Source organism: Peromyscus leucopus, chromosome 14, assembly GCF_004664715.2.
Source record: "Peromyscus leucopus breed LL Stock chromosome 14, UCI_PerLeu_2.1, whole genome shotgun sequence".
Lineage (NCBI taxonomy): Eukaryota > Metazoa > Chordata > Mammalia > Rodentia > Cricetidae > Peromyscus > Peromyscus leucopus.
Window position 1 is genome coordinate 67,738,840 of NC_051075.1, and position 25,922 is coordinate 67,764,761.

At 47.7% G+C, this 25,922-nt stretch overlaps 1 protein-coding gene across 2 annotated transcripts in view; it reads left to right on the forward strand.

Moving 5' to 3' along the window:
* Positions 1-25,922, forward strand: part of Dglucy (D-glutamate cyclase) — a 138,084-nt gene that overhangs the window by 98,318 nt on the left and 13,844 nt on the right. For both annotated transcript variants that reach the window (XM_037210780.1, XM_028886650.2), the window contains exons 5-11: positions 2,755-2,905; positions 4,139-4,261; positions 7,610-7,810; positions 16,190-16,450; positions 19,034-19,133; positions 23,284-23,432; positions 24,855-24,974. In XM_037210780.1, the coding sequence (XP_037066675.1) occupies positions 2,755-2,905; positions 4,139-4,261; positions 7,610-7,810; positions 16,190-16,450; positions 19,034-19,133; positions 23,284-23,432; positions 24,855-24,974 (1,105 nt within the window). The remainder of the gene's footprint in view (positions 1-2,754; positions 2,906-4,138; positions 4,262-7,609; positions 7,811-16,189; positions 16,451-19,033; positions 19,134-23,283; positions 23,433-24,854; positions 24,975-25,922) is intronic.

A 25,922-nucleotide genomic window follows, 5' to 3' on the forward strand; every position in this document is an offset into this window, starting at 1 on the left:
CAACTTGTGTTTTTATTTGGCGAAGGGATGATTTGGGTAGTGCAATTCACGTGTGGAGGTTGGAGGACAACTTAAATCAATTCTCTCCTTCCACCATGTGAGTCTTGGGAACCAATCGCAAGTCATCAGGCATGGCGGCAAGTGCCTTACCTGCTGAATCATTTCACTGGCCTGAACTTGGGTTTTGAGACAAGCTCTCTTACCGGGACCCGGGGCTCACTGGTTAAGGCTATGTGGCTGGTCAGAGAGCCCTGGAGATGCTCTTGTCTCCATCTCCCCATGCTAGAACTACAAGCGCAGGGTGTCACCGTGCCCAGTTTTGATGTGGGCCCTGAAGATGAACAGAGACAGAAGGGCGGCCTCTCCTGGGACAGCCTGTCTGCGGCTGAGGTGATGAGCTCTTCTTCCTGCTGAGACCAGTCAAGTGGGGGAGGAGCGGCCCTTGCTCCGCTGTTTCCCTCCCTGGTGCTGTTGGGACAAATCTGAGTGCCCACTCTCCAGATCAGTAAGTAGTCTCCAGGGCTCCCTGTGCACATGACCAGCCTCCAGGCTTCCCTGTGCACATGACCAGCCTCCAGGCCTCCTGTGCACATGACCAGCCTCCAGGCTTCCCTGTGCACATGACCAGTCTCCAGGCCTCCTGTGCACATGACCAGGCTCCAGGCTTCCCTGTGCACATGACCAGTCTCCAGGCCTCCTGTGCACATGACCAGGCTCCAGGCTTCCCTGTGCACATGACCAGTCTCCAGGGCTCCCTGCTTTCATCTTAGGCACTGTTTTATTACAGTGTCCACCTTTGGCTCCTGTCTGGGAGGCCTGGATTGCATCGGGTCAGAAACAAAAGTGTCAGGCCGGGCGGTGGTGGCGCACACCTTTAATCCCAGCACTTGGGAGGCAGAGCCAGGCGGATCTCTGTGAGTTCAAGGCTAGCCTGGTCTACAAATCGAGTTCCAGGAAAGGCACAAAGCTACACAGAGAAACCCTGTCTCGAAAAACTAAAAAAAAAAAAAAACAAAAAAACCCAGAAACAAAAGTGTCCACATTCTGCACTGCCCTTCAAGGAGCAATAAGGAAGGGTGAGGGCAGAGCCCTTGGCACTGGCTGGGCTCCACTGTTATTTGTAGCAGGTTAGAACTGGGAGAGCCTCAGACTCATCAGCAAAGCCCCTCATTTGAAATGAAGAAACTAAAACCTAAAGGGTGAGAAACAGGGACTTGCCCAAGTCCCAGAGCCAACAGGAACCACACTCTCGGCTGGTGTGGTGACTGAATAAAGCTTTGCACAGAGGCACAGGTGCCCACAGGAGATGTTAACCACAGCCTGTCATTTATCTATGACACCCCACTGCCCCTCTCCCCATGGTTACCATACGGCTCTCAGTCTACAGCATCCCTACCTGACCCCACTGCCCTCAGACCCCGAGAGAGGTGGGTACAGCCAACTTGAATTCCACTGACGACCTAGACAGACCTAGACAGAGGTATCTCGGTCCCCAGGAGCACTGCCTGGCTTTGCAAGTGGCCTACATGCGGCCCCTCTCTGTCCCAGGTGCTGACGTACAGACACCAGGTTAGCAGCACACCAGGATTTCATCCTGCTCTGGCCAGGGTGGCGACGGCAAGCCAGTTAAGTGGCAGCCGAGGCTGTCCCAGTGGATCATGATCCCGGCTGTGTCCTACACCTGCCATCCGCCCCACTGCAGGGGGAGAAGAAATGCGCCACAAGCCAAAGTCACACAGGTCACCCTGGGCAGACTCTGCCAAGGGAGGGCGGGGCATCGGGGACAGCGGCTCCTCCTGGGGTGATCTGCTCCCTTTCGCCTCTGATTCTGTCAGAACTTCACAGACTTATTGAGGTCCACAAAAACAACAACAGCAACAACAAAAAACAAAACAAAACAAAACAAAAAAAACCCAGAGGCCCATGAGACTGGATGGGGAAGTGTGTGTGTGTATGTGTGTGTGTGTGTGTGTGTGTGTGTGTGTGTGTGTGTGTGTGTGTTATAAACCTCCGCAGAAATTTAGTATTTCCTTCAGTTCTGAATGCTGGCGTCAAAGGCCCGTTGGGTCGACAGATCCTGTAGCGTTGTGGCTGACCTAGTATTTCACAGACAGATTCGATCACAGTACAGTTGTCAGACTCTCAAAGACATCCTATACACTGATACTCCAAAACGACAAAGACCTGCCACTCTGTCCTCTTCGCTGTCCCTGGGAAAGCAGACTGTGTTCCCCGTGGAACGCCCTGGGACCTACATTTGAGCATCTGAAATAGTATTGATTTCCTTTGGCACATTTACTTTTCTTCTCTTCGCCTCACCTCTTTGCCCCCCACCATGTGCTTATGCTTTAAGGCTCACTGTGTAACCTAGGCTAACCTCAAACCTCCCCATGTAGTCAAGGCTGAAACTCTCCATTCTCCTGCCTTAGCGCCCCCTCCCCCGATGCTGGGACTACACACACACGCACACACACACACACACACACACACACACCATCCATCCATAAATTTTCTTTTATGTGGTGAAAATACTACTCTGTCCAGCTTAGAAGTGTCAAATGTTGACAGATAAAAAAATCAGGACCCCCCCCCCAGTTTTGAGTTACTCATGATCAGCCAAGCACGCCATCTGTGTGGCTCCTACAGCAGCCGCTGGAACCTCTTTCTTCCTGCAGCTTGAACGGTGAGGCCTGGGGCTTGAATCTGGGTTAATTCCTGTTTTTTCTTCCCTTACATGTTCACTTGATTTCTCAGACGACAGTGCCATGTGCCACCATTGCTGGCTTCTGCTGCCCTCTGGTGGTCACAATGAGACCCGTTCCCAAGGACAAGCTGGAGAGGCTGTTCCAGGCCACACTCTCCTTGGGAGGACAGCAAGGACAACCCATCCACATCGGTGACCCAGGTCAGTGTCCACCCAAGTTGTGATTCCCACATGGGCCTGAGAAGCACCTAGGAGCTTATGCTGTTCTTAGGGAAGTCTCAAGGGCCATACCAGGTGACCTCTAGTCTAAGACACCGCCACCTTGCCCAACCAACAGGTTTCATCTTGAGGATCTGTGATGCACACAACACTTCTGTGAGCTTCACATGACCCCTGGATCATGTTGCATGGGACTCTTGGTTTCAAGTTGTCCTCTGACCTCTGCATGGGTGTTATGGCACATCTGTTGCTTATAATCATGCACCGCTGTCTGTCTGTCTGTCTGTCTGTCTGTCTCTCTCTCTCTCTCTCTCTCTCTCTCTCTCTCTCTCTCTCTCTCTCACACACACACACACACACACACACACACACACAGACACAGAGGATAATATTAATAAAACTCAAACTTACATTTGGACTGAAAGCCATGAGTATTAACTTAGCCTGAGAGTGAATGAACAGATCGAAGGGTGAAGGTCAGAAGTCTGGATGCTGCCCAGGCCTCTCGGAGCTCCCAGAGGGCCTGAGGAGAGCTTGGGGTTGGCCTGGGTGAGAGCCAGGATCCGTGTACTTGAACTTGCCCAGCTTTGTTAGTCAACAGAATCATCAAAGACCTGACAGTCTATGAAAATACTATCGGCACTACTGGCTTTCCTCACCTAAAACGGTCTCAGGGCCACCCAGAGGATGTCTACTGACTTGTCTTACTAACGTGGGTGGACTGGTCCCGACACATCCGTCTCTGCTGTCTTTGTTACCACCGTCGGCAGCATGCCAATGACTGCTAGCCAGGCCAGGGCTGCTGATAGCAATAACAGAGGTTACAGCTGTGTAACTTAACCAGTCTCTATCAAGATGACACACAGTGCTGGCTTTGTTAGGAATCCGAGCTACAAGGCCAGTACTGAGCTAGACACACTACAGACTCCCTCCAGAAACCACATCGTGCAGTTTGAGATGTCAGGCCTGATTATACCAGTCAACATGAGCCCTAAGTTACAGGACATCCTTATCTGTTAAAACTCCTAGCCATCATTACCTCTTCCTCCTCTTCCTCCTGCCCCTCCTCTTCCTCCTGCCCCTCCTCTTCCTCCTTTTTCCATCTAAGATAGTGCTACAACCAACTCTCTTTAGGAGAAAGATCCATAAAGTACTTAGTGCATCCATGTGGATAGTACCAACCAGAGGAATCCTGTTTTCTTTTTCCATCTGCAGAGCTCTTGGGAATCAAGGCACTGTCCAAACCCGACTATGGGAATTATGTGGAGTGTCGGCCTGAGGATGTCCCAGTGTTCTGGCCTTCACAGCTGACCGGTCTGGAAGCAGTCATCAGTTGCAGTAGGTTGGGGCACAAGGGTACAAAACTACCTTGATCTCAGAAGCAACCCAGTGGGTCTGGAGTTCTTGAAAGCACAGGTTTACAGATTCATGACTTAAAAACAAACTCAGAAAACACAGGCCTCGAGTTGGGGATGTAGCCCAGTGGTAGAGCACTTTCCCAGCATGCCCAAAGCCCTGTGTTTGCCCCCCAGCACTGGAAGACAAACACAAACATAGGCTAAGCGTCTACAGTGTCTCTCCACTTTCTCATTTAATCCCAGGACTGTCTGTAGCCTCATCATAGCAGCTGGTCTTAAGCACAAGAACCTTTTGATGAAATACTTTTCCATCTGCTGAGCTTCCCAGCTTGATCTGATGGAAGAACCAATCTTCAGCCTGACCTTTTGAGATTGGTAGAGCCTTGGAAGCAAAAGGATGAAGTCAAGAAACACAGTTGAATTTCACAATGAAGTTGTCTCTCAGTATCCACTAAGGACCAGTCCCAGCACCCCTCGATCCCAAAGTCTAGCTTCTCCCAGAAGAGGGCAGTGTTGACACATTGCCCACCCTCCTGTATGCTTCATCTCATTGCTAGAATGTATGTGATCCTTAATGTAAGTGATTTGCGAATAGACGTTCTGTTATATTTTGAAAGATTTACTTATTTTGTGTGTGAATGTTTTGCCTGCATGTGCGTATGTGCAGCATGTGTGTGCCTGATGCCAACAGAGGCTAGGAGAGGGTATCAGAACCCCTGGAACTGAAGTTACCAAGCAGCTGTGAGCTGCCATGTGGGTGCTGGGAACCAAACCCAAGTCCTCTGCACGAACAGCAAATATTTTAGCTACTGAACCATCTCTCTGTGCCCATTATATTGTGTTCTTAAGGGTGAATGACAAGAAGAAAAAAAAAACTATTTGTGTTCACCACAGGCACAGATATGCTTCTTTTTTTAATATTTTCAACCAGTAGTTGAATGGGTACTAAGAATTAAAAGCAGTATCTTCAACACTTCCCCCACACCACACAAAAGGACTAGACTAGTGTTACAGTGAACAGACATAAGAGGGCACGCCTCAGTTCCTGGAAACAGGAATGTTACGGAAATACTGATAGTAATAACCATTGCAGACCATTGTCATAGACACTGGAAAATTCTGGTCAGGTCAGCCATTCCACTACAAAGAGTCCAGGTTAGTGCTATTTTATTTTAACAGCATTCATGAGAGCTCAGCTCTCAGACTATCTTCCTGGTATGGCGATAAGACGTAGATGGCACAATCCATGGGATTCTGCTGTTTGATTCAAAGTCCATGCACTGAGTACCTACTGTATGCCAGGCATGAGCTCACATCTTTTTTTTTTTTTTTTTTTTTTTTTTTTTTTTTTTTTTTTTTTGGTTTTTCGAGACAGGGTTTCTCTGTGTAGCTTTGCGCCTTTCCTGGGACTCACTTGGTAGCCCAGGCTGGCCTTGAACTCACAGAGATCCGCCTGGCTCTGCCTCCCGAGTGCTGGGATTAAAGGCGTGCGCCACCACCGCCCGGCATGAGCTCACATCTTAAGAATGCAATGCTGTGTCCTCGGGGAGCTTGTAGTCATTTCTAGGTATGGAATAGGGAAAGGGGGTAGGTATGCACACTCCATACCCACCACTCCATACACAGGCAGCGTCTAAGTTAGGGTTTCTATTGCTATGCAGAGACACCATGACCACAGCAACTCTTACAAAGGAAAACATTTAATTGAGGTGGTGGCTTACAGTTTCAGAGGTTCAGTCCATTATCATCCTGGTGAGGAGCATGGTGGTGTACAGGAAGACATAGTGCTGGCTACATCTTGATCCAAAGGCAATAGGAAGTGAACTATCTCACTGGGCATGGCTTGAGCATATATGAGGCCTCAAAGCCCGCCTCCACAGTGACACACTTCCTCCCACAAAACCACACCTACTCCAACAAGGCCACCCCTCCCATTAGTACCTCTCCCTTTAGGGGTCATTTTCTTTCAAGCCACCACAGGTAGAAAATATACCCCAGCATGGCAGGCTCACGGCTCTCCTGCCTTCCACCGTGGGATGTGCCTGTAATGTAGATCTCACAGCTGGGAGCATCCCAACACACCCTAGCCCTCTTAAATCTGATGGTGTATGGATTGTGGATGAGAAGGTGTGTCATCACCAGTCAGAGACAACAGCGAATCATTCTCACACCTCAGCCTATACATTTTATTAGCAATGGAGTCACTGCTGCACATCCCATACAACCGATGGGAGCAAAGTCTTGCACCACATTCTGAGCCCACTGCTCTTGGGTGTACCTGACTGTCAAGTGATCACACACACACACACACACACACACACACACACACACGTAGCCATTTCTCAGAGTCAATAGTTGTACCCTTTAGAGGTCACAAGCAAAGCTTATGTATCTATCAGTTGATGCTCCTGTTGAATGTTGGCCGACTCTGACTTTCTGTTAAATCCAAGAAATGTTACAGTTTCTGTGAAATCTAATATATCATTTACTCACCTCACATGGATATTTATTTAACACCTACTATGTGCAAGGCATTATGTGGGAATCTGAGGTCGAGAATGGTACCTCATCTTGAGGAGTACACAGCTGGGTGGAGGTTAAGTACTCCAGTACAACAGTGATACCAAGGAAGGCAGATGGAAGAAAGTCAATGTACTAAGTAGTGAGCACCTAGAAGCCAGGCACAAGGACCAAGAGATGATTCAGTGCCTGTCTCACTAATGCAACCATTACTGGGTGCTTACTCAGTACCCAGCACTTTGCTAAGCACTTGTACCTGTACTTCCCAGCTCAGTACTGACCAACGGACAAGGCACAGCCATTATTTGATAACATAACAGATAAGCGCAGTGAGGATAGAGTCCCACCTGAAACTTGAATGCATCGTCCATGCCGCAGCCACTTCTCAGGAGGATGCTAGTGTCTGCTTAGGGCTGTAATCCTAGGGAGCGGGTTTTGTTGTTGTGAGAAAATGGAAACTCCGTACATTAACATCCGCCACAAGGTACAGTGAGTGGTTTCACACTGAAGGGTTCAGTCAGTGCTTTCTGATTTCTGTAACCGTGATGGGCAGAACCCCTGAGTGCTGCTGCTCCAGCTGTGGCTGCACCTCGCTTTTTTTCCACACTCATCTCCACTTTCCTAAAAAGTGCAGGCAATTGTTTAATCAGAACTTGGTCTAGCCATGAGCCAGCTCCTTCTGACCTTGGTGCCAGCATATGGCCTAGCGAATTCTGTGGACAGGGTTGGGGCCGGGGCCGTCTTCCCTGTCCACTGTGGATTGGGCTTGGTGGGGTGACGTCACAGCCCCACCTGTTGTGTGTTCCAGAGGCTCCACTGGCTTTCACCAGCTCTCCAGGCTGCACGGTGATGGTCCCGAAGGACACTGTGTCTCCAGCCAGTTGTCGGACCCCCGAGATGGTTCTGGAAGTCCACGCCATTTCCAAAGACCCTTTGCATTACAGTATAGTGTCAGCCGCTGCTGCTCAAAAGATCAGAGAGCTGGAGTCCACCATCGCTATAGACCCGGGTAAGAACAAAGTGTTCAAGGCTGGGGGACGGGTCAGTGGGGAAAGTGCCTGCTGCTCAAGCATGAGGATCTGAGTTCAGAACCCGAGAACCCATGCAAAGATTCGGGCGAGGTAGTACACATCTGTAATCCTAGTACAGTGTGTGTGTGTGTGTGTGTGTGTGTGTGTTGTGTGTGTGCCTGTGTGTGTGCCTGTGTGTGTGCCTGTGTGTGTGTGTGTGTGTGTGTGCCTGTGTGTGTGTGTGTGTGTGTGCCTGTGTGTGTGTGTGTGTGTGTGTGCACTGTGTGTGGTGTGTGGTGGTGGGGGGGGGGGGGGGGGGGGGGGCGCGCGCATATGTGAGTATATATGTGATTTTATATGTGTGTGTCTGTGAGTGTGTGTATGTGTGTGTGTGTGTGCCTGTGTGTGTGTGTATCTGTGTGTGTGTGCCTGTGTGTGTGTGCCTGTGTGTGTGTGCGCGCGCGTATGTGAGTGTATATGTGATTTTATATGTGTGTGTCTGTGAGTGTGTGTGAGTATGTGTGTATATGAATATGCATGTGCATATGTGAGTGTGTATGTGAGTGTGTGTGCGAGTGTGTGAGTCTGTGTGTTTGTATGATTTTGTATGTATGTGTGAGTATGTGACAGTGTGAGTGTGTGTGTGAGTGTGGGTGTCTGTGAGTATGTGTGTATGTGAGTGTGCATGTGAGTATGTGTGCATGTAAGTATGTGTGTGTATGTGAGTGTGTGTATAAGTGTGTGAGTGTGTGTATGATTTTGTATGTATGTGTGACTGTGTGTGTGAGTATGTGAGTGTGTGTGTGTGCTGGGGCTTCTAGGGGTAGGTAGATTCCTGAGCTTCTTGCCACCCAGCCTAGCCAAATCAATGAGCTCAAGGTTCAGTGAAAGACTCATCTCAAAAAACACGGAGTTGAGTGGTTGAGGAGACATCCAACATTGACCTCTGGCCTCCATACATACATTGCACACACATTCATATGTACACCTACATATACCACATACACAATAAGTATATAGTGAATAAATAATAAAGTAATTAAAACATTTATACCTACTGACTGAAGGCTTCCATGAAAAAGACAAGATATAAACTGTCCAAACTATCCACAGCATAGTGTGCTTACACTGGCCTACAAGGTGTCTCAGCTGATTAAGGTCCTTGCAGCCAAGACTGACAACCTGAGTCCCATCCCCAGGACCCACATACTGCAAGGAAAGAACACTTCTACAGGATGCCCTCTGACTTCCATATGCATAGCATGGCATGTGTGAGTACACATTCATGCACACATACACACACATATAAATTTTTAAATTTAAAAGAGGTTTTTTTTTTAAAAGCTTGTACCATTTCCAGACAGACCAGAAGCAAATTCAACAAAACATTGGCTCTGAGGGCCTATCTTAGTCACAGTTGTATTGATATGAAGAGACACCACAACCAAGACAATCCTTATAAAGGAAAGCATTTCATTGGGAGCTTGTGTGGTGATGTATCATATGCCCTAATAAAATTTGCCTGAAGATCGGAGAACAGAACAAGCCACTAGATTAAACATAAATGCCAGGCAGTGGTGGCACACACTTTTAATCCTAGCACTCGGGAGGCAGAGACCCGTCTGGATCTCTGTGAGTTCAAAGCCACCCTGGACTACACAAAATTGATTCAGTCTAGGAGAGAAACGGAGCCAGGCAGTGGTGGCACACATCTTTTTTTTGTTTGTTTGTTTTTTGTTTTTGTTTTTAGAGACAGGGTTTCTCTGTGTAGTTTGGGTGCCTTTCCTGGATCTCACTCTGTAGACCAGGCTAGCCTCAAACTCACAGAGATCCGCCTGCCTCTGCCTCCTGAGTGCTGGGATTAAAGGCGTGCAGCTGCCCGGCGGTAGCACACACTTTTAATCCCAGTACTTGGGAATCACACGCTTTTAATGCCAGCACTAAGAAGGAAGCGATATGGCTGGGCGGAGAAAGGTATATAAGGCGCGAGGAGACAGGAACTAAAGCTTTTTCCGCTTAAGGCTTTGCAGGCTGAGGAGTCCTAGAAGTGGGATGTGGCAGTGACTTGTTCCTTTGTCTCTCTGATCTTTCAGCATTTACCCAATATCTGGCCCCGGGTTGTTTTTTTTTTTGTTTGTTTGTTTGTTTTGTTTTTTATAAAAAGACCTATTAGATTTCGAGTTACAAGCTTGCTTACAATTTCAGAGACTTACTCCATTGTCATCATGGTGGGGAGCATGGCATCAGGCATGGCAGGCATGGTACTAGAGGAGTAATTGCAAGGAGGAGGGCTGGCATGGGCTATTGAGACCCCAAAGCCCACCCCTAGTGACACACTTTTTCTATCAAGGCCACACGTCCTAATCCTTCTAATCCTTTCAAACAGTTCCACTCCCTGGTGACTAAGCATTCAAACACATGAGCCTATGGGGGCCATTCTTATTCACACCATCACAGAGTCTGTGGGTAGGGGGGACATTGTGGGTGACTTTGGTTTTCTTCATGGCTGCCATTTTTTCTAAATTCCAATACTAAGCATGTGAACGTTACTAGCTGGGTGAATTGCCATCCAGAATCAAATGAGCCACATGAGTAGGAAGTAAGAAGGGCCAGGGGTATAGTTCCGTAGGGGAGTGCTAGCCCGGAACACACAAGGCCTGACTTCAGTCTCCAGCACCAGAAGAAAAAAAAAAAAGATTGTTAAAGGCAAGAGAGATAACACAGCAATTAAGCATATTTGCTGCTTATGCAGAGGACCAGGGTTCAATTCCCAGCACTCACATGGTGGCTAATGACCATCTGTAACTCCAATTCCAGGAGATCCAGCACCTTGATCTGGTCTCCATGGGCACAGCATGACATGGTACATTTACACACATTGCAGGCAAAACACTTATACACATAGAAGTAAATATATCTTTGAGGGGAAACAGCCAGGAAGGTGGGTGTTTCTAAACAAGCAACTACCACTGTTTTCCAGAAGTTGTCAATATAACTGATGCGTGTCTGGAATCCCAGTGCCTGGGAGATGAGCACAGGGGGATTGGGAGTTTAAGGTCATCCTCAGCTACATTGTGAGTTTGAGGCCAGCCTGGGCTACAGGAGACTCTGTCTCAATAAAACAAACAACAGCAACAAAGTTACAAGTGTATTTATTAATATCCCCAATTCTCTCCTTTGGTGCCAATGCCCTGGGGATATGGATGTGTGTGTGTATGTGTGTGTGTGTGTATCTATATCTATCTATATATATATATATCTATCTATCTATCTATCTATATGCATGTTTTCAACACTGAGTGTCAGGATTGGAGGCATAAGATTACTTTTCATTTGGGGATCCCAGTGGTGGGACCAGATAGCTATAGCCTCACAGCATGTGCAGTCTGACAGTAGACTGTATTTTATATCTCAGGGAAATAACTGCCCTTGCTCCTCTTCAATTTATAAGCCACCAGTTTTCTTCCTTCCTTCCTTCCTTCCTTCCTTCCTTCCTTCCTTCCTTCCTTCCTTCCTTCCTTCCTTCCTCTTCTCCTTCTTCCTCTTCTCCTCCTTCATTTTGTTTTTTGTTTTTTGTTTTTAAAGACAGGGCTTCTCTGTATAACAGCCCTGGCTGTCCTGGAACTTGCTTTGTAGACCAGGCAGGCTGTCCTTGAACTTACAGAGATCCACCTGCCTCTGCCTCCTGAGAGCTGGGATTACAGGTGTACACCGCCACCACCACCCGCCTTAGCCACCAGCTTTCTAATCATGGGACAAGGCTGGTGGGACGTTCCTGGGAGCCTATGGATTCCAGTTAGGAGGTCTATTCCCCCGGTGGGTCCGCATCTGGGAGATGAAGTTCTAATCCCAGGTAGCCAGCAGAGGGTGCTGTGTCACCCACTGTGATGCATGGTACAGTTAGTTCACTGGCCCGCCCTTATGAGACAATTGCTGTGTAGTTTTGCCTCATTTTCCTCATCAGTGTAACAAGACTACCGACAATCACACCACCCTGCCAGGGCTGTGCTGAAAAGCAAGAACATTAGTTGTGCAGCAGTTTCTCCCTGCTGGGCGGGCACCAGTAAATGCATGTTCCATCTTAGTAAATGCTCTAGTGTCTCTATGAGACAGTTTTTATTAACTTCAGTTAGCAAAAGAAACCAAAGCATAGAAGGTTAAGAAATACTCAGTCCACATTCCCGGTAGATGGATGGAGCAGATATTGAACCCTTGTCCACTGACTGTGATGGCCATGGTTTATACATGCTATATAAATTAGAATCTGAAATATAATTGTGTGTCATTTCTTACCTGGGCAGTTAAAAAGGTTCGCTAGCATTCCTTAGAATATTCCATTCCTCCTGTATCTTCTCATGAATGGTGTTCTTAGAACTGGAGGGTAGCCACACCTCCAATATCTGGCGATGTCTGGGACTTACATGGTCTTTCCCAAAGTCCCACTGATTCCCATTTCCCAACAGAAGTGGGGATCAGTAAGAGTGGACTCAGGGATCACAGAGGGGTTAGGCCAGCCTTCGGAGGAGACTCCCTGGGCCAGATTCCCAGGAACCACAGAGCTGCCTCTGAAGAGTGTCTAAAGAGAGCAGTACCCCCTCCCCCATTGGTGCTGTGAAACAGACCCCTGGGAGCCTGACGACCCCTGCTGGCCAGTCTGAGGACTCAAAGTAGCAACCTTAGAGATGGCTGCTTCTGTCCCCAAGCGCTGGAATAATGATAATTGCTAAGCTTCCTGATAAACTATCCGGCATGTTTTTTTGCTTGCTTTTTAATTTGGAGAGACTGATATTTACATATAAGTGCATAGTAAATTCATCACATATGCCTACCACAGAAACACCTCTAAGGACATGCTCATGGCAGGTGCATATAGAGTTAAAAAGAATGTTCCAGGGCTAGTGAGATGGCTCAGTGGCTAGAGACATTTGCTAGCAAGCTAATGAATTGAATTTGATCCCCAGGCTCCATGTGGTAGGAAAGAATCAGCTCCCAAAAGTTGTCCTCTGACCTCCACACGCATGCTACAGCACACACATAGGCACATGCTTGTGCGCGCGCGCGTACACACACACACACACACACACACACACAGAGTCACAAGTAAATACATGCAGTTTTTCTTTTTTCTTTTTTTAAAGAGTACTCCCACACTCTCCTGGGTAGATATTTTAAATTTTTTTCCATAATAATTTCTCCCTCCCAGACAGTCTTACCCAAGCTGATGGCATCCCCACTTAACACGGCGTCATGAGGAAAGATGAATTATTAATGCTGAGATTAGCTCTGAGTTTAAATGAAGGAGTTGACAGTAGATTTACTGCCCCCTCGGTTCACCCATTGCCTCGTAAGGGTGAGCAGAAAGGTCAGACACAATGCCGCCCATAGGCCCTCCTGCAGACTGGGGTTTGAGGCTTGAAACATGAGTCCCAGCGGAGGCAGATTTATGACTGTCTGATGTGCTGATTTCATCTGTGAAAAACCATCTTTAATCTGCAAGAACAATAGATGATTTTGATTCCCACTCAAATAAACAGATGTAAGATTAATGGCGGTGTACTTTGTGCTGGGCATTACTCACTGAGCTTATTAATAGAGCCACTCAGTCATTTTAAAGAGGACATTGACTTGCATTTGAGGTGTCTGGAGGATATGGAGGGTGCAAGATTTATAGTAATGGTTTTTGCACTGGTGGTCAAATCATCATACATACACACAGCTTTCAGTTGCCCAGACTCTCTCCTCGTTCTCTTTAGTACTCCTCACACTCCAATAAACATGTTATGCCCAATTTTGTTTTATAAAAATGCTGTTATTCTTCTCTACCTTGTCAACAATGTTATTGTAGGAACATCAGAAGACCCTTGAAAATAGCCATGATGGTGGTGCATGCCTCTCACCCCTGTATCTAGGAGGCTGAGGCAGGAGGACCATTAATCCAAGACCGGGGTTTGACCCAGTCTCAAAAATGAATCTAATTAATTAATAAAATTAAGTTATAGAAAGAAAGTGTATGAAAGTGAAGAATCAATACAAATGACCAGAATTCTGGAGCCCGAGGAGCTGGCTCAGTTGGTTAAGGCATGCCGTGTCGGCAGAGGGAGGAGCTGGCTTCAGTCCCAAGCACACATGTAAGAAGCAGGGACAGCAGTGTGTGCTTGGAATCCCAAAAGTAAGGAGGCAGACAGGTAGATCGTTGAGGCTCACTGGACAGTCAGCCTAGCCAAATCAGTGAGAGACTCTGCCTCAAAAAAAGGAAGGAAGGAAGGAAGGGAGGGAGGGAGGGAGGAGAGAGAGAGAGAGAGAGAGAGAGAGAGAGAGAGAGAGAGAAAGAAAGAAAGAAAAGAAGAAAAAAGAAAAGAAAGGAAATGGAGTAAGCAATCAAAGAAGACACATGGCATCAATCTCAGGCCTCCATATGCACATGTACACAAGCACACATGCACAAGAACACACACAAACACACACACACACACACCTACCCACACACCTTTTTAAATACCAGAATCCATCACAATCAATAAATTATTAATAGGCTTGTATTTGCCATCAAAGTCCTTTTCTTTGGTCTCAAATCTTTGCATACAGGAATATATGTAATGGAACCCCACCATGATACTATTTTAGGACTTTTTAATAAACTTTCCATGGCATAAAATGATCTCTACAACATCTACATACTGTCTGTCTGTCTGTCTGTCTATCTGCCTGTCTGCCTGTCTGAGACAGAGTCTCACTTTGTAGCCCAGGCTAGCTTTGAACTCTCTGTAATCCACCTGCCTCAGTCTCCCAGGAGGAGAGCTGGGATCACAGGAAAGAGTCACCACACCCAGTTGATGACATCCCTTTGATTGGCTAAAATTTCACTGTGTGCGTATGCCACCATTTGAAGTAAAATCCATTGCTGGATACCATAAACAATACCACAGTTTAATTTTACACCCACCTGTGACTACTCTATTAGGGATGCCAGAGACCAGATGAGAGAATTGTAAAAAGTCTACGAAAAAAATCATCTCCCAGGCCCCAACTTCCAGTTCCCACTCCAACAACCAGTGGTTGAGAGTCTCTTTCCCCACAGAGTTCCCCCATCTCGCTACCCGCCTCATTTTTCACGTAGGAAAACCCAGATATAGGGCGAAGGACACACGGCTATCATGCGCCAGGTCCTGCATTGGAACTGTTCCTGACTCAGTCTGGAGTGGGGCCTCCATAGTGGGGATGCAAACCCAGCATCCTTAATTCTCTCTGTGAACCTCAGCTGCAAGCCAACGCCCCTTCCCATCCCGTTGGCCTGCTCTGAGGCAGCTCAGCTGGGGTGGACATGCTGAGTCACACTCTGCCTCCGTACGGCACTCGTAGGGAAGGGACATGACGGTGGACAGAGGCATGACAGTAGGGACAAGAGTCAGGACGTGGTGTGGCTCAGCTGGGCCTGGCTGGCCAACCTTAGCACTAGCTGCTGCCCCTGTCTGTGTTGCCTGAGACGGAGCTCCTCTACGGAGGCCATGGATGATGGCTCCCCATTTGCTCCGCTCCTCCACTAGAGGACAGTCTATCGCTCTCTCTATTATAGGAGGCACAGTCCAGTGAGTACAGGGACAGAAGCCAGTGAACAAGTGGGTAGCCTCTGATAGGGCAAGTCTAGGGTGCATCCTCCAAGGCTTCTTAGTGGCTCTCAAGCAACACAGAGTTCCAGTTGCCTTAGGGTTAACTGGCTGGCTCACTCTCAATCCTTTCGTGGTTTTCTGGGTCTCATCTTCTGCTGTGTTTTCTGGTATTATGGTCTCCTGGAATAATTGCACCACAGACCTTTTCTTGGGCTCGTGGGGAAACCCCCCAATGATTGCATACCATTTCCTTTCCTCTTTATACATTCTTCTATTTGTTAGGTTTCGCTGAACTAGTCTAACAAATGAGCCTCAACAGGCTATGTTCAAATGCTGTAGAAGGTCGTGCTGTCTCCATGTAACAGCACAGGGCAGGTCTTCAGAGAGTTCTGGATCAGTAGAGAGGGGTACTGCTCTACCCAGCCTCTTGGGGGCCCGGAAGCTCTGCCATCATATCATGCTGTAGCAATCAACATTTCAGACAAGAAGAGGGCAGGTGTGCATGGGAAACACATGGGAAGTACGGGACCAGGCTCCGCAGGGCACCACTGTCTCCTCGAGCTCCGGGAGCCTGAGCCAGCCTTCTGACCACCCTAGCTAAGAGAGAGGTGGGAGGCAGAAAGACCAGAGATGGGAATGCATCCCTGTAAACAGTTCAGTCTGCCACAGCCCTCCGTATGACTACTTCTGAACCCCAACCAGCCCAAACCATCAGTGTTTCTCCCTTAAACACAATCATCTAGGTATTTTGCTTTATTTTTGTGATTTCAGGTAACCGGGGGATCGGGCACCTGCTACGTAAGGATGAGCTGCTGCAGGCCGCTCTGTCACTGTCCCATGCCCGCTCAGTACTAGTCACCACTGGATTCCCCACACATTTCAATCACGAGCCGCCGGAGGAGACGGATGGCCCACCAGGAGCCATTGCTTTAGCTGCCTTCCTGCAGGCTCTGGGGAAGGAGACCTCCCTGGTGGTAGACCAGAGAGCCTTGAACTTGCACACAAGGCTTGTTGAAGATGCCGTTCAGGAAGGTGAGTAGGACATGGGCTCAAGCCATTTCCGTGAGCAGGTCTTTATCGGCAGAGACCTGAGGAAATCAACGTTTGGGCCTTCAGCCATGTACCCAGCCACAGGATGTGTCCTTGTGATAGGCTGTTTTATCTTGAAGCTCAGAATAGTTTTGTTATGAGCAACAGGGGTCTCATTTTATAGAGAGGTTCCTGGAAGTCCTGGATCAAACCAATCACTGTTGTCCACACAGTGACCAGTTCCCACCACCCGTCAGTGCCCTGAAGGATTAAAGCTATGTGAACCCACGCCACCCAGGACAGTGGGGGTAATTCCCCCCCCATGACACCCTCAGCCTATTAGGGACAGGATCTAGAGGCTAAGTCCCCTGGCTTCTTGGAGATGCACATATCTTAGTGAACGGGAGATGCCAGTTTTAAAAACAGTGATCCTGAAAACTCACACCCCCTCCTCGCACCCCCTGTGCCTTCCCTCAGCTTCTTGGCACCGTCTCCCAGGCAACCACCTGCACCCATCTCAGGTCTTGGCTGCAGGGCATCCAGACTGTTGTAAGAGTAGAGTCAGGGCTGGGGATTTAGCTCAGTGGTAGAGCGCTTGCCTAGCAAGTACAAGGCCCTGGGTTCAGTCCTCAGCTCTGAAAAAAAAGAGTAGAGACAGGTGTCTGGTCTATGAAGAAGGAAGCGGAGCCCGGTCACACATGGTGAATTCTACAGTGGAAACTCTCAGGGAGACCACTGTGGGGATAAGCAGGGACAAAGGAGCCAGGGTTGCACCCTGTGGCCTCTCATCCAGAGGACAAGAGGAAAGGAGACATTAAGGAATCCTAGACGGATCAGAACAGGAAACCGAGGGCGGGAGACCGTGTCAACTCTGCTCCAGGGCCAACAGCAGGTGTCATGTGACACCCACCAGGGCTGTGTTTAGCGTTAATTCTCCAGAGAGAGAGAGAGAGAGAGAGAGAGAGAGAGAGAGAGAGCGCTGTGTCTTGCTCCTCTCCTGAGTGCTCAGCTGGGTGCTCTCAGGGACTCGGAACTGTCTGGCCTGCACCATGCCATGGAGGGCATCATTGCGTCATTGCTTTATTGGATTCTGCAGAACTTTTGTTACATTTGGATGAAGCAACTGGCCCTGTTTGTAAAACTACTTAGTCTTTTTTGCTGAGGTCTAGGAAATGACCTAGAGGGGGAAAAAGGCATAGTCCTCTCTCGGTTTCTCCGCCCCCTGGGGGTGCAAACCCAGCAAGGATTGTGCTCGGAAGCCCACAGGAGGGGGCAGTGTCTCCCGATGCACCTCCACAGAGGTCTTGTGTGTTCTTTCTCAGACATGTGGCTCAGGTGCCTGCCCGGGCTCCCTGGTGCCCACTCCCCTGACTAGAATCTGACCCCAGTGCGGCCAGGGAAGCCAGGAGTGCCTTTACTTAGCACCCACTTTGCATCAGATCCCAGCTAGGTAATTGACAGGTAACAAGGCCATCATAGTGCCACCCCAGCGAAGTGAGCGGGTGGCCGTTACTTCACAGAGGAGGTGCTCAAGAGTTCATGTGGCCAAGCCAGAGTCACAGGCCTCTCAGTCCTGGGTCCAGGGGCACTGACCAGGGTACTCTGTCAGTCATCCTCCCTTCTGCTTGACGATTTGCCCTGGGCCTGTGAATAAGCCAGGATCCTTCCCCAAACTGCTGGGGGATAGATTCATGAAAACCAAATGAATTTCATTTGGGGGAATATGTATATATTTTCCACATAACCTACAATAATGTGTATTATTCGTGTAATCATAAACATTGTTTTAAGGATTAGTTTCACTTTGTAAACCACTGCCATTCAAGAACCTAACCTGAGTCTCTGGACTCTACTTTAGCTGTTATTGGTCTCCTCTGAAGGAATGCTTCAAATGGAGAGGAACTGGTAAGATATGGGGGTAGGAACTTAACGGCTGGTTTTAATGTCACTTTGCCACAACCTAGAGTCACCTGACAAAGAGTCTCAATTGAGGACTTATCTAGATCAAGCTGGCCTGTGGGCTAGCATTGTCGGCTGAACTAACCCTTTCTTCACCTTTGGTCAGGATGTTTTATCACAGTAACGGAAATTAAACTAAGACAGACCTGGAGTTGTGATACCAACATATATACTCTATCTGACCCTGACCAACTTCCTTAGTGTCTCTGAGCATCCGTTCTCCTCTTCTATAAACTAGAAATAAGAATCACTTTATGGAATCGGATTATGGAAATTAAATGAGAGCATACATGTAAAGAGCATGGCACACTGTCCTGTGGGCATCTAAATGAGTACACGGCACTCTTGCTGGCAATGGGCCAGAATAGATCTTCCATTGACGTGGTCTCGTGGGGCATCTTACACATCACATACCCCAGGTCTATACTGGTCCATTTTAGCCCTCCATCCCTTGCCAACTCTGGAGTGTAGTCAGGACTAGAAGTAAACCTACCAACCTCTAATCCTAACAAAGTATTCTAGGAAGGACACCGCTCAATAATAATTGCACTACTGTCTGAAGATGCTTTTCACAAGCGTGGCGCAACCCCAGCACTGATGTGGCTGCCCTTTGTCTTTATTCTCCAGGTGTTCTGAAGACACCAGTCCCCATATTAACTTACCAGGGTGGATCAATGGAAGATGCTCAGGCATTTTTGTGCAAAGATGGGGACCCCAAGTCTCCAAGGTATGTATATAGTATCCCAGATCTAGTGCATGGGGGTGGGGAAGACCACATCCTTGTAACCTTGCTGACAAGGTTTCCATACAACTCATCCTATGGAAGAAAAGAAAGCCATCAGCCCAGGAAGCCAGAGTCTGATAGGCTATATTAGCCACGAGGTTGGGGATATCAGGGTCTACTTAGGGCTCCATAGAGCATGTCTGGAAACATATCCATGCCAACAGGGAGAGATGGCACTCATATCTGACAAAATAAGAAACCAAGCTAGCAGTCTCTCAGCAACGGGGTCATGACAGTAGTCAAACTTTTCAACTGGGGGGGGTAGCCAACACTTTTAGGAAACAAAACAGAAATAGCGTTGTAGAGCGATGGAAACTGCCCTCTTGAAACACTTCCTCCCCCGCTCCCTCTGCTTTCCTTATCCACACCCCACCTCACCCCACCCCGTGTGTGTGTGTGTGTGTGTGTGTGTGTGTGTGTGTGTGTGTGTGTGTGTGTGTTGTGGTCATTTTGAAAACCCCTTTTTTGTGGTATGTTTCCGATTTTATAACTTGTGCAGTACTTTGCATACTTTTTAAACTACCCACAACAGCATATTTTGCATATCAGTACATGTGTATAACTGAGATAGACATTTAAAAACCAATGTTGGCCGGGCGGTGGTGGCGCACGCCGTTAATCCCAGCACTCAGGAGGCAGAGGCAGGCGATTTGTGAGTTAGGCACCTGTCTCAAAGATAGAAAGCGAAATACACAGAGAAAGTTGAAAAAAAAAAAAAAAAAAAAAAAAACCCAATGTTGACTCTCAGTATTACAGGACTCAGATGGGCTCTATGTGCAATGTACTCTGGCACTTTCTCTTTCGTTTTGTTCTACTACAACCCGCCCCCATGTCACCTATTCTGAATAGTGGTGATCAGAACAAGGGCACACAAGCATTTCTTTATGTCCCTGTTTTTTTTTTTTTTTAAAGATTTATTTATTTATTATGTATACAGAGGAGGGCGCCAGATCTCATTACAGATGGTAGTGAGCCACCATGTGGTTGCTGGGAATTGAACTCAGGACCTCTGGAAGAGCAGCCAGTGCTCTTAACCTCTGAGCCATCTCTCCAGCCCCAATATGTCCCTGTTTTTAGTTCTTTCCAATGTGTACCCAGAAGCTGAATTTCTGCATCATGTGAGAAGTCTGTTTTTAACATTTTGAAGACTGGCCATACTAGTCCTTCATGGAGTTGAGATTTTGAAGAAATCCACTGTGGGTGCTTTTAGAGATGTGAAAGTGCCAGTTTTGTGTTCTCACTTTGGATTATCAAAACAGCATTCCTGCTAACAGGGCTGGAGAGAAGGCTCTGCAGTTAAAAGAACTTGCTGCTCTTGCACAGGACCTGGGTTCAGTTCCCAGCACCCACACTGGGTAGCTCACAACTGCCTGTAGATCAAGTCCCAGGAGATCTGACACCCTCTCCTGGCCTCCACAGGCACTGCACACACACGGTTCATATACAGACAAGCAGGCATACACACACATACACAAAAATAAAAATGAAATAAGATTAAAACATTCCTGATAATAAAAACACCAACAGCAAGCTCAGCTCACACTTACTAAGCTCTAAGTAGCTTCAGGTTCCATGACAGGCACCTTCTTTAACCCCATCAATGCTATAGATGTACCTGCAGATGCATGATAACCTGCAGATGCATGATGCCCTACAGATGTGTGATGCCCTGCAGATGTGTGATATCCTGCAGATGCATGATATCCTACAGATGTGTGATGTCCTGCATAAGTGTGATATCCTGCAGATGCATGATGTGTTGCAGATGGAAAAGGTGATGTGTGGTTAGAAAGACCAAACAACTCACCCAAGGCCAGTGACAGGAAGACCCAAAGTGTGACCTACATGAAAGGACTCCACAATCACTTGACCACCATACCATTTATGCCCTTATTAATCTATCTCTTTGTCTCCTAAGAAGTTCATGTCATGTTCCATTCATTTTTTTCCCTAGTTGTTTAATGTCTACGGTGTGAATGAAAAGTGAAAAGGTGTGAAATGGGTCCATAGTAGCCAACACTTAGTTCCTCTCCAACTGGACCCTGCTGGTTATGGGGTACTGGGTAGAGTATTAGTGACTCTCAGGACCCCCAGTTACCCTGGACATCGGCCTCCTGGCCTTTCAGCTTCTGACACTGTTAAACTGAAGAAGATCCAAATGTCTGTTTGTTAGAAAGGTTGTTGGGGTAGGATGGAAAGATGGAGAAAATTAAGGGGCATGGGAAAGGAAAGCAGCCCTCATTCCAGAGTCTCCCAGAGAGAAACTGAAAACAAGTGACAAAGTCCAAATGGCTCACACTGGGGCTGAAGGGATGGCTCAGTGGTTAAGAGCATCCACTGCTCTTGCAGAGGATCCAAAGTTGGTTCCCAGCACCGACATGAGGCAGTCCACAACCGCCTAGAACTCCAGATCTGGGGGGATCTGATGCCCTCTTTTTGACTCTATGGGCACTTACACTCACACATGTACCTATTCACATGCACACACATATATGTGGACACAGATACACATTGGTAATAATAAATAAGTAATTTGTAACAGTTCAGGGGCCTGCAAGGTGGCTCAACAGGTAAGGGTGTTTGCCACTGAGCCTGGTGACCTGAGTTTGACCCCTAGAATCCCCATAAGGTGGAAGGAAGCTGTGTTCCCACCTCCACACCATTTGCTGTGGCACGTTATGCATCCACACTTTATCCATACACAATAATGGTAGCAACAAATCTAAAAAATAGTAATCAAAGTACAAAGTCATCCTTAGCTGCATAGCAATTTAGAGGCCACCCTAGGCTACATGAGACCTTGGCTCAAGGAAGAAAAACAAAAACAAAACAAACAAAAGGCTATGCTTACTCAGGGCCAAGATGTTTGTGAACGTGTCTATATTAGCAGTCCCCTCAACCCTTCAGTTCATCCAAGCAGTATATCTTATAAAACCATCTTACAGTTTTCACTTACCAAAGGAATTTTTAAAAAAATAAGTAAACCAACTCACATCTTTGACTTAACTTTTAAACTTTGCTTAATCTCTCTAAGCCTTGCTGTAGATTATACTCTTTGAGCTCTATCATTTGGTCACAAAATCATATATATCATATATATTGCTACTAAAAACACCTGAATCTTGTTATCCCTCTTGAGAAACCTACATCCATGCCTGGGATATGTACTGTCCTTTTCGTGTGTGTGTGTTTGTGTGTGTGTGTGGTGTGTGGTCTGCATGTAGTGTGTGTGGGGGTGTGTGGTCTGCGTGTGGTGTGTATGTATGTGTGTGTGTGTGTGTGATGTGGTCTTCATGTGGTATGTGTGTGTGATGTGGTCTTCGTGTGGTGTGTGTATGTGTGGTGTGGTCTGCATGTGGTGTGTGTGTGTATGTATGTGTGTGTGTGGTGTGGTCTTCATGTGGTGTGTGTGGTGTGTGATCTGCATGTGGTGTGTGTGTGTGTGTGTGTGTGTGTGTGGTATGGTCTGCATGTGGTGTGTGTGTGTGTGTGGTGTGGTCTGCATGTGGTGTGTGTATGTGTGTGGTGTGGTCTGCATGTGGTGTGTGTGTGTGTGGTGTGTGATTTGCATGTGGTATGTGGTGTGTGTGTGTGTGTGTGTAGGTGTGTGTGGGTATGGGTGTGCATGTGTGTGAGAGAGAGGTGAGGAGGAGAGAGAGGGAGAATGAGTGTGCCTACCTAAATCTGAAATGTGTGTTGTCTCCTGTCCCCGAATAGACTTGCTGACTTGGCCTCACTCTGACTTCTTCTGAAATTCTTTTTTGTGATGCACTCAGTGTAGTGAAGGACCCAGCTTTACCTGTGTGGAGGTCCCGGGAACTCCTCGGGCTTCTGGCAGAAGGGCTGGGCTGTGTCTCCCCACCACCAACAATGCAGTGAGTTAGTTCCCTGTGATCCCCACCCTCCATACTCATCCCCCCCCCAACACACACACCCCTACACACACACCCAGCACAAAGCAGGCCTCAGTCAGGCTCATAGGATTAAAGGAGTCAAGTTAAGAAAGCAAGGGTCGTTCACACAGACACACAGGTTAGAGCCAGGGAAGCTGCCATTTCCCCCATGAAGACTTACCGCCATTGCTTCCGGGCAGATTTGACCATCTGGTGGCCATCGAGCGTGCAGGAAGAGCTGCTGACGGCAATTACTACAACGCGAGGAAGATGAACATCAAGCACTTGGTTGACCCCATTGATGACCTTTTCCTTGCCGCACAAAAGATTCCTGGAATCTCATCAACTGGTAAGTGGGGCCGCTAAGAATTCAACATGAACACGTTAGTGCTAAGCATCTTTTATTAACCATTGCGCACAGGCCGGGAAAGGGTTACATGCTCAAACCGGGCTTTGTTTATTTCAGCCAGTCTAGACACTAATGACACCATTATTAAGAAATGCAACGTTCCCTGAGGAGAAAGGGAAGTAACACACATAGAACATACTCCATTTGCCCAATTCAGAAGTAATTAAACTCATCATGAAATATTAACAAGAATGAAATCGAGACATGACGTATCGTTTTGATCATACAGGCTGGACTCTGTCGTGTGTCATCTGAAGAAATGCTTCACTTTTTAAGTGTATTAAATATGAGATGGGTAAATTACTATTATTAATAATATATTGAGATAATTTGTTTTGGTACTGAACTTTATACTTTTCCAAGAACTTTCATAACCGTTATATTTTCTATCCTGCTCTAAAACCCCTGTGCGATGGGAAAGAAGCAAATGGGGAAACAAGGCCCAGTGAGGTTGAAATGGCCAAGCTAATTAGTATTGCCAGCAAGATTTTGAGCAGAGTGCACGCCCCCCCCCCCGCACCCCCTCTAGTCCTACTGTTAAAGAATCACCTCACAGTTATGACTGAGCAGTCCCCCAAGGACGCCAGCTCTCCTTCCTCCCTCGAAGTAATTAAAGCCTGCCTGTCCTTCTGTGCCTGTTACTCTCCAAGCCTCCAAGTGTTTCCCAGACCCATTAGTCCCCTCTGACTTTTGAGGTTTTGAGGAGTCAATGAAAACCTTCTGGGTGGACTAGAAAGTTTCTGCAAATCCCCAGATTTTCCCAGAAGAGGCTGTGGGTGGGGCACACGCAGTGTGGTCGGCTTGGTTGATTTCTCACTTCCTGTCACTCTGGGCTGGGCAGGTAAAAGACCCAACCGCCTGCAGGGAGGTGTCACCAGCACCAGGAAAGAGTCCAGAGGAGCAATTAGCTGACAGAGCCTGGGAAGCTGCCAGAGCATCCCCTCCCCCACCACGTGTGTCCTGACCCTCCCTGGCATCTAACATTCCCTTACACTTGCAGGTGGTTGGATTGTTTTTGTCATTCAATCAGGCTGTCACTAATGTAGAAACTGTTCTGAGAAAAGGGAGCCACTGAGTGTCACTGTACCCTTGTCTCCAGTTCACCTGGTGGCATGTCCGAACTGAAGACACCCCACCTGTGGTTGGATGTGAGGACCCTAGTAGAAGACAGGATCCTACTCCAGTGAGCTCCAAAATCAGATCCACTCCCAACTATCGAGGTTTCTAGAAGACCTGAAGAAGACTCTGCATCTGGTTATCAGAACTATTCGGAGCCAATCACTGACATGTGGGGTGGGACTGTCTTGTTCTCGGTCCCTTTACCCTCATCCTGTGTACTGACTCTGTTTCTCTTCCCTTCAGGAGTGGGTGATGGAGGCAATGAGCTTGGGACGGGCAAGGTCAAGGAGGCCGTGAAGAAGTACATCAGAAACGGAGATGTCATCGCCTGTGATGTGGAAGCTGACTTTGCTGTCATTGCTGGTGAGTCCCTACGTGCCTGCTAAGAAGAGCCTGGCTGGCCAGGGTAAGCCACCTGGCCTGAAGCTTGACCAGGCGTGTTAGACCGTTTTTAATCACTGTGACAAATACCTGAAAGAAACAACTTCGAAAAGAGGAAGGATGATTTGGGCTCACGGTCTCAAAGGGTTCAGAATACAGCTGCTGGCTTTATTGGTCCTGGGCCTGTAGCAAGGCAGACCGTCATGGTGAAAGAGCTGCCTGTTCCATAGCAACCAGGAAATAGAGCAAGAGACCCTGTGTTGGCCTGGCAGACTACTGCTTTTGTCCTCTCTGGGTTTGTACCCTATTGGACAGTTCTGCTCACACTCAGGTACCATCTTCTTCCCTCGGTTGCTGTCCAGCATGTCAATCTTTTCTGGAAAAGACACACCTGTGTTGACTACTCTCCCAGACACTTCTCAATCCAGTCAAATTGAAATCAAGATAACCATCACACCAGAGCAGAAGCTTTTCTTCTCTCCAAGGGGCTCTAGAGGACCCCAGGGTAGGGCAGGGCCCTGAGTGGGAATTCAGCCATTAAGTTAAAATTTACAGTGTGCCAGGCATCGTTCTGGGTTCTGGGCAACCACAGAGATGATGCGTGCCAAAGAACCTTCTTTCCTGGGTTGAAAGACAATGACCCAGATGGATATATATACCAGGTGATATAGTGATGAGAGGTTTGAGGGCAATAGGACAGGTGACAGATGAGAGAGAGTGACAGGAGGGCCACTTTGATCAGTGGTCAGTGAGTGCCTAGGACATGTGAGCAGGGGAAGGCTTTCCCACAGCCCCTTTTGCCAACTTCCGCCTCAGGCTCCCTGTCCTTCCTCGTGGGACCTCAGGACCAGCCTTTCTTGTATGTCCAGATGTTTCAAAGCTTGGCTTTCCCTTAGCCTCACCAGAAGTTTCTAGAAATACTGACACCTG